This window comes from Triticum dicoccoides, chromosome 3A (assembly GCF_002162155.2).
Source record: "Triticum dicoccoides isolate Atlit2015 ecotype Zavitan chromosome 3A, WEW_v2.0, whole genome shotgun sequence".
NCBI lineage: Eukaryota > Viridiplantae > Streptophyta > Magnoliopsida > Poales > Poaceae > Triticum > Triticum dicoccoides.
The window spans coordinates 666,157,672-666,167,337 of NC_041384.1; the positions used below are offsets into that span (position 1 = coordinate 666,157,672).

At 48.2% G+C, this 9,666-nt stretch overlaps 1 protein-coding gene across 1 annotated transcript; it reads right to left on the reverse strand.

The window, feature by feature from the left end:
- Positions 1–1,417: 1,417 nt before the first annotated feature.
- LOC119270073 (CRIB domain-containing protein RIC4-like) lies at positions 1,418–2,966 on the reverse strand. Its single transcript, XM_037552039.1, has 2 exons — positions 2,336–2,966; positions 1,418–2,222 (listed from the first exon to the last, which is right to left on the reverse strand). Exons 1-2 carry the CDS (start codon positions 2,445–2,447, stop codon positions 1,729–1,731), a joined length of 606 nt encoding a protein of 201 aa, XP_037407936.1. The 5' UTR covers positions 2,448–2,966; the 3' UTR covers positions 1,418–1,728.
- Positions 2,967–9,666: the final 6,700 nt, after the last annotated feature.

A 9,666-nucleotide genomic window follows, 5' to 3' on the forward strand; every position in this document is an offset into this window, starting at 1 on the left:
GCCATGGCACCTGCAGGAAGCAACATAGCTCCGCCGCTGCTGATTTCGTAGAGCGTGACGCAAATGAATCATCACGTCTAAATTCCTGAAGTTGATACCCTATACTCCTTGATCCCGATCAAATCAAACCTTGAATCCGTTTGGCGCACCGGGGAAATAATTATCCCGGCCGAGATCACTCTCCACAGTCACTAGTCACTGACCACCCGGGTCCATATGTCTTCACCTTCCATCTCCTAATCTCTCTGTCTTTCTCAACAACCAACGCTCGAAGTTCTACACAATCTGGAGCTATCTTGATTATTTCCAAGCAAGATGCGCACGCAGCCACGTACATGACGTAGGCCGCCCCCTGCCTTGATCGATTCTTTGCTGGAAACAAACAAGCAACGCATGCACCCGAGATGTAGTGTGCGCGGACAGCCGCGACATACTAGCAAGTCCAGCTCGTCCAAGTCGACGGTGAGGCCAACGCACCCAGCGTACTCGAGGACGACCCTGATGCGCGCATCATGATTTGGGTCGACTGACTCGCGTGCGCTGCTGGGGAGGACGACGCCATGCCCGTGCGGCCGTGCAGCCGTACCTTTGCTCGTTCTGGGCGCGTTGGCCGAGAGCCGCACGCCGTGCCCAACCCTGCCGCAGGGGCGGCGAGGCGGACGGAGGGGAGGCCGCGTGCAACCGACGCAGACAAAGGAATGACGCATCAGCAACCACGAGCGGGGAGGTGACGGCATCTGTTGTTTTCCTCGCGCTCGCGCGGAGGTGAAGCCGCAGGTCAAGGATCTCTGGAAAAACCGACGGTCCGCCAAATGAAAGATCTCCAGGGCGCCGTCGAGACCGGGTTCCGGCGTCCTAAATGCGCAGCTCCACGCGCTGGCCTCGTGGCCGTGCTCGCCATACTTGCTATTCCAGGAAGAAGATGGACGCTTAGAAGAGAGTAGGGGAGATTGAGGAAGAAGATAAAATATGACATATAGGCCCGTGTAGTACGTGAGAGAAACAACCGATCCCGATCAGGATTGTCCTTCCAAACAAGTATAGAATCAGTCTAGGGTTTAGATTGACCGGGATCGAAAAATATAGGATACAAATTTCAGGAATTTAGACGTGAGGGTTCGTTAATATCACACTCTACGAAATCAGGGTTTAAATCAGACTTCACTCTGCACCCGGCCACGGGACATCCACGGGGGCAGTGCGTCGACGACAGCCCATTGATCACGTACGTGAGCGCGCACACGCGTAGTTTATGGGGCGCGCCGTGCCGCGCTTCCGGCCGGTCGCGGCGATCGAAGCGGGGGAAAAGGCCGAACCGGCGACGCTGGAGCGCGCCGGCGCGAGCGGCGGGTTCACGTGCGCGCCGCGCGCGGCCGCCCAGAACCGCCGAGGCGACCGAGAAAAAGGTGGCGCGACGACGAGGGCCACCGGCCAAAGCTTAGCGAGTAAAATATAGTGCTCCGGTTACAGTATCAGGATTCGGCAGTGACCATGTATGTAAAACAAGCAGGAACCCAACAAAAAATCCCCGGGAAAAAAGTACGGCGCCACGCCATGGCTACGTACGTACACAAGGGAACACACGGATCGCTCGCTCTGACGGGAAACTGATGATAATTCCGGGAGCAAGAGACAAGGGCTCGTGACGACGGCACGACCCACCACCCGCCGTCCAGATTCACGCTCGGCTTAATCACGCCCCGCTTGGTGACGTCCCGCGGCCGCGCGCTAGCTGTAGTGGCGGTGGCGCCGGGCGGCGCCGCTGGTGCCGGTGCCGCTGGTGCTGGCCGTGGTCCCCGTGGTGGCCGCGGACGCCTGCGCGGCCATGGCGAGCTCGAACTGCCGCGCGGACAGCGCCGGCGGCTGCGCCTGTGGCGGTGGAGGAGCGGCGGAGGAGGAGGCTGAGGCTGAGGTGGACGCCGACGCGGTGGCCGGAGCGGTGGTGCCAGGAGGAGGGGCGGCGCGGTTCCAGGAGCGGACGCTGGAGGTGGTGCTGGTGCTGCCGTCCCAGCCGATGTGCGCGACGTGCTTGACGTCCGTGGGGAGCCCGATCACCATCTCCGGCTCCTCCTCCTCCTCGTCCTCCTCGTCGTACACCGCGAAGATCTGGTGGGAGAGGTTCTTGAACCCCCGGAGCAGCCGCGCCACCAGCGACAGCGACTCCCCCTTGGCCGGCTTAATCCCCGGCGCCGCCGACGTCCCCTCGCCGCTACAGCCAGCACCTGCGTACGTACAGTCGCCGCCAATCCAACATCAAATCAATCAGCGAACGAACAAGAAGTAAAACGGTACCAAGACAGCGCGCTAGCTAGCTAGGCCTTGCTCGGCGGCGTACCTCGGGGCTTCTTGGAGTGGACGACGTTGACGCTGGCGGCGGAGCGGCAGGCGGAGAAGGGGATGACGATGAAGCGGTCCCTCCGGCCGCGCTGCTGCTCCCTGCTGCCCATGCCGGCCGCTTCCAGAACCAACCAAGAAATCAATCCGGCCGGGCCCCGGGGCTAGCCGGCTAGCGCGCGAGCAAGGAAGGAAGGCGGGCGGGCGGCGAGGTAGCCTTAACTGGAGCAGGAGCGGAGGAGACAGAGGCGCTAGTGCTACTGCTAGTGCTGCAGCAGCCGAGCCGCCCGCCCACGGTACTGGTTGCCGAGTTTGGTATCGGCCGGGAGCGAGCTAGAAGCAGAGGGGGCAGAGAGTGGCTAGGCAAGGCAAGCGGCGACCTGCGGTGCGGCGTGGGGCGAATAGTAGAATACCACACCATTTGTAGCGGTAGTTTTGGCGCTGGCACCACGCGTAGCCGGTAGCCTAGCGACTCCTATATCGAGAGCCTGGTGCGGCAGCGGCGGCAACAGCGGTGCACTCGCACTGCATGCATACACGCTGTGGTGCTCGGCGCGGTGGGGGCAGGGGAGGAAGAAAACAGGGAGGGAGGGAGTGGGTTGGGTTGGGACGGTTGGTAATTTCGTACCCACCCCCACCCCGACCCCCACCCAGCCCCAGGGCAGGACTATTTTTGCACAACACGTGACAGCGAGACGCACGCAACGCATATACTCCTACATGGCATGGACGGATAATGCATGGGCCGTGGATTAATACTCCTACATGGCATGGACGGATAATGCATGGGCCGTGGATTATGGATGGGTGATTGAGTGGGTGCGCGGCTGGTCGGCGTCTCGGTGAGGCAGCAGCGGCAGCAGGGCAGTTGGGCTCGGGGCATACTGTATTCCTGAAGCTGAACCCGCGTTTGGTTTGGGTTGGTTTGGCTTGGTTTCCATGGACCAATGCCCAACTGCTTCCCTCTCTGCCTGTCACCAGCGCCCACCACTCCTAATCTCTGTACGTGGGCCTCGCTACGCTGTCGACACGCGGTGTACGCAGAGTGCCAGTATGTACACACCACATACTGTTGAGCCGTATTGGCGGGAGTATGTACGCTTCTGGTGCTGTTGAGCCGTATTGGCGTACGCCCGTCCATCGTGCCAGCCAGCTGCTCGCTCGGCCGTTGGCGGCTGCCAGGAACAACTCGGCTGGCGATTGGCGGACGTGCGTGCGTACTCTCGCCGCCTCACCTGCTCGTGTCGTATGTACTCGTAGCGTAGAATATCCAGCTCAACTTTTCAAGGGAGAATGACTGTGCACGAGTACTGTGCGCCGCACTTTGCCGTTGGCGTCTGCGTGTATGCGATGTTCTGCATTGGTACTGGAGCAGCTTTTCACGAATGCGTAAAACTCGCGTATCATTTCATTGAAATAAAAAAAGTCAAAAGCATCAAATAACGTAGTACTGCTAGTTATTGCACGATGACGTAGATGTCTGAGCTGCTCAACAAATTAAGTCTGAACTTCTGTTTTTTTATTCAGTCTTGCTAACTCTTAGTCGATGCTATATCCTTGAGATCTTGCATTAAAATCCGTGTAAAATGTTCTTTTCTATTTTATCTCCTCTTGCATATTATGTCACTTGACTGAGCTTTGGTTAAATCTCAGTCAACTGAGACCTAGCAACGACATTTTTTATTTTAGGGAAAAGGTCTGGACATATGACAATTTTGTTCTCTCGTTTCCTTTTCTTTAGCGAATTCTCTAGTTTCCTTTCAGTGAGGAGCAGATGGAGAACCTAGATGGTATAAAGGTGAGCAGGAGTGCTCCAGCTATTTCTCATCTTCTCTTTGCAGATGACTTGTTGATCTTGGTGAAGGCAAATACACAATGTGCAAGTACCCTTAAACATATATTGCACACATATTGTAGTAGTTCAGGGCAGCTGGTAAGTAATGGCAAGTCCAGTATATGTTTTAGTCCTAATTAACACCCCTATTGGGGTAAGGGAGGATATTTGCAGGGAGTTAAACATAGTTGCAGAAGCTTTATCTGACACATATTTGGGGTTGCCCACTATGGTGGGTGTGGATAAAAGTGATTGTTTCCAGCATCTTATTGATCATGTGTGTCAAAGGCTCAAGGGCTGGAAGGAAAAGATTCTATCTATGCATGGAATGGGGATATTACTGAAAAGTGTAGCACAAGCTATTCCCTCCTATGCTGTGTTGGTGTTTAAGTTGCCTAAAGGAATTTGTAAGGCAATCATAGATGAAATATCAGGAGTTTGGTTGGGCGACAATGAGGAAAAGAAGAAAATGTATTGGTTCATATGGTGAAAAAATGTGCATTCCCAAGAAGAAAGGGGTCTTGGGATTTAGAGACTTTCACGGTTTTAACCTTGCTATGTTAGCAAAATAGTGTTGGCGACTAATCCAGAACCCGAATTCTTCATGTGCACATGTCCCGAGTGTTAAATACTACCCGATGGTAATACCTTAGGGGCTAGCCTGAGGAAGGAATTGTCATACACCTAGCAGAGTGTTGTTGCAGGAACACAGACATTTAAAAGGGGCTGTATATGGAGAATCGGTTCGGATGCACATATAAATATTTGGCAAGAGCCATAGATTCCATCCAGCCCGTCACAGAAAGTCATTACTCCTAGAGGTGCAACAATGCTTACATATGTGGAGGAACTCATTAATCCACATATGGGTCAGTTGGATGAAGGTTTCATAAGGGATGTTTTCTCGCAAGTGGATGCCTATAGAATAGTACAAACCCCTCTCAATGTTCATATGGTGGAGGACTTTGTGGCATAGAATTATATGACGTCGGGGATGTTTTCTGTTTGGTTCGCATATCACTGAGAGTTTGAGCATCAACATGGACAATGCCTAGAGCATCAACATGGCCAGCGCCTAGCTCATTCTGATGGACGGGGTAACATGCATATGAATAGTATTAGGAAGGAAGTATGGAACCTCAAGATACCGGGAAAAATTAAACACTTTGCATGGAAAGTTCTAAATGGGTCACTCCCCTGCTTTGGTATCCTAGCAGATAGAAATATTTCACTAATTCCCGAATGTCCGATCTGTCGCGTTGGACTTGAGGACATCGAACACACTTTATTTTGCTGTGATCGAACTATGGATGTGCGGACTGAGCTAGGATTACATAAACTGATAACGGATGCAGTGAACGAGGATCGGTCGGGTTCTAGACAATGGAGATCTTGTCCAGGAACCATTCGGTCCTGGACGGATTACCTATAACAGAATTGATCATGGTAGCTTCTTGGTATATTTGGTGGCAATGCCGCCAACATGTGCAAGCAAAAACAATCCAGGCACCTATTAGAACATCAGTTTCTATCCAAATACCGGCGACGAATTATACTAGAGCACACACAGCAAAGCAGCCTATGAGGACGCAAGATCAGATGTGGAAGATGCCGAATAGAGTTATTGTTAAAACTAGATGATACCCCGCGCGTTGCTGTGAGAACTTTTGATAAATAATTTAATGTTTAAAAAAGTGACTTCTTTATGAAACATAGTATAAGTAGATGTAAAGAATTTTGTTTGGAAGAATATTGTTTAGAGTAAGCATTTAAAACAAATTTGATGAACAACTAAAAAAATGTGTGATTTTTGTTTTGTTAATCTATTACCTTGGCAATATATAAGCGAGGTGATATGACATAGAAACAACGTTGCGTAGAGGCAGTGGAGACATCTCAACCCTTGGCTAGACCTAAAACAACTATATCAACTACTAATATGCATTCACGGAAAAACATAGCTCCCTTGGGAAAAACGCGAGTTCACTCATAATTTGATTTTCTATTAAAAGAAGAAGGTCACTTGCCCAGGTAGCTCATTCACCACAATATACCCAAGTAGCTCATTCACCACAATATACCCAAGTAGCCATAATTATTTTAGTTTATCATTTTCACGTGCACAACCATGCATGCTTCCCCATTAGGGGAATCTTAGTTTAGTCATAAAAAGACCTGATAACCCACAAGTATAGGGGATCGCAACAGCTTTCGAGGAAAGAGTATTCAACCCAAATTTATTGATTCGACACAAGGGGAGCCAAAGAATATTCTCAAGTATTAGCAGCTGAGTTGTCAATTCAACCACACCTGGAAACTTAGTATCTGCAGCAAAGTGTTTAGTAGCAAAGTAATATGATAATGATGGTAACGGTAATAAAAGAGTAACGAAAGCAAATTAATGTTTTTGATATTTTGTAGTGATTGTAACAATAGCAACGGGAAAGTAAATAAGCGTAAACCAGTACATGGAAAGCTTGTAGGCATCGGATCAATGATGGATAATTATGTCGGATGTGGTTCATCATGTAACAGTTATAACATAGGGTGACACAGAACTAGCTCCAATTCGTCAATGTAATGTAGGCATGTATTCCGAATATAGTCATACATGCTTATGTAAAAGAACTTGCATGACATCTTTTGTCCTACCCTCTTGTGGCAGCGGGTCCTAATGGAAACTAAGAGATATTATGGCCTTCTTTTAATAGAGAACCGAAACAAAGCATTAGCACATAGTGAATACATGAACTCCTCAAACTACGGTCATCACTGGTAAGTATACCGATTATTGTCACTTCGGGGTTAACGGATCATAACACATAATAGGTGACTATAGACTTGCAAGATAGGATCAAGAACTCTCATATATTGATGAAAACATAATAGGTTCATATCTGAAATCATGGCACTCGGGCCCTAGTGACAAGCATTAAGCATAGCAAAGTCATAGCAACATCAATCTCAGAACATAGTGGATACTAGGGATCAAACCCTAACAAAACTAACTCGATTACATGATAAATCTCATCCAACCCATCACCGTCCAGGAAGCCTACGATGGAATTACTCACGCACGGCGGTGAGCATCATAAAATTGGTGATGGAGGATGGTTGATGATAACGATTGCGACGGATCCTCCTCTCCGGAGCCCCGAACGGACTCCAGATCAGCCCTCCCGAGAGGTTTTAGGGCTTGGCGGCAGCTTCGTATCGTAAAACGCGATGATTTCTTCTCTCCTATTTTTTTCTCCCCGAAAGCAGATATATAGAGTTGGAGTTGGAGTCGGGAGATCTCCAGGGGGCCCACGAGGTAGGGGGCGCGCCCCCCACCCTCGTGGACAGGGTGTGGGCCCCCTGGTCTTCATCTTTGGCGAGGATTTTTTATTATTTATTGTAAGATATTCCGTGGAGTTTCAGGTCATTCCGAGAACTTTTGTTTTCTGCACATAAAACAATATCATGGCAATTCTGCTGAAACCAGCGTCAGTCCGGGTTAGTTCCATTCAAATCATACAAGTTAGAGTCCAAAACAAGGGCAAAAGTGTTTGGAAAAGTAGATACGACGAAGACGTATCAACTCCCCCAAGCTTAAACCCTTGCTTGTCCTCAAGCAATTCAGTTGACAAACTGAAAGAAGTAAAGAAAAAAATTACAAACTCTGTTTGCTCTTGTTGTTATAAATATGTCAAGCTAGCATTCAAGTTTTCAGCAAAGATTATAACTAACCACATTTGCAATAATTCTCAGGTCTCATGATTACCCATATCAATAGCATAATCAACTAGCAAGCCATAATAATAAATCTCGGATGAGAACACTTTCTCAAAACAATCATAATATGATATAACAAGATGGTATCTCGCTAGCCCTTTCTGGGACCGCAAAACATAAATGCAGAGCACCTTTAAAGATCAAGGACTGACTAAACATTGTAATTCATGATAAAAGAGATCCAATCATAGTCACACCCAATATAAATTAACAGTGATGAATGCAAATGACAGTTGCGCTCTCCAGCTAGTGCTTTTAATAAGAGGGTGATGACTCAACATAAAAGTAAATAGATAGGCCCTTCGCAGAGGGAAGCAGGGATTTGTAGAGGTGCCAGAGCTCGGTTTTGAAATAGAGGTGAATAACATTTTGAGCGGTATACTTTCATTGTCAACACAACAACCAAGAGATGGTGATATCTTCCATGCTACACACATTATAGGCGGTTCCCAAACAGAATGGTAAAGTTTATACTCCCCCTCCACCAACAAACATCAATCCATGGCTTGCTCGAAACAACGAGTGCCTCCAACTAACAACAGCCCCAGGGGGAGTTTTGTTTTGCAATTATTTTGATTTAGTTTGCATAAAGCATGGGAGTGGGCATCCCGGTGACCAGCCATTTTCTCGTGAGTGAGGAGCGGAGTTCACTCCTCTTGAGAATAAACCGCCTAGCATGGAAGATACAGGAAGCCCTAGTTGATACATGAGCTATTCGAGCATACAAAACAGGATGATTATTTGAAGGTTTAGAGTTTGGCACATACAAATTTACTTGGAACGGCAGGTAGATACCGCATATAGGAAGGTATAGTGGACTCATCTGGAATAACTTTGGGGTTTAAGGGATTGGATGCACAAGCAGTATTCCCGCTTAGTACAGGTGAAGGCTAGCAAAAGACTGGGAAGCGACCAACTAGAGAGCGACAACAACCATGTACATGCATTAAAATTAATAAACATTGGATGCAAGCATGAGTAGGATATAATCCATCATGAACATAAATATCGTGAAGGCTATCTTGATTTGTTTCAACTACATGCGTGAACATGTGCCAAGTCAAGTCACTTAAATCATTCAGAGGAGGATACCACTATGACGCCCGGATAATCAAGCTATAGTAACCTCTGCTAATGATGCCACGTCACCACTCTTACTGTTGTAAACCTCGCCATGATTTAATCCCGTTCGAATTCGAAATTCAAAATCAAGGCAAACAATAAAAGTTTTCAAACATTAGAACTAAAATGTTCTATATGTGCCAAATATTGCATAAATAATTATGGTGGAGAATCCACATTTTTATAAAGTATTTAATTGCACTGAAATAAATAAAACAATAACAAAAACAAATAATTAAATGCCTTTACTAATTAATAAATTATCAAACTAAATTATTTGAGGACTAGACATTTTGTGACAGTGGACTAAACTGAAATACTAAATTAGATGCTAAGTATATATTTTACAGAAACTGAAATAAAACAGGAAAGAATAAATAAAAGGAAAAGAACAAATAGAAAACAAAAGAAAGAAAATGAGAAAGAGAACCCCCCCCCCCACTGGGCCAGTCGGCCCAGCTGCTAGCCAGGCCGGCCCAGGCCGCCCCCACTCCCCCATAACCCCTGGGCGACCAAACCCTAACCCCCAATGCACCACTCCCCCCACTCGCTCCCACGTTTCCCCCTCTCCCGATCCAAATCTGGATCGGGGACGAAGCCTC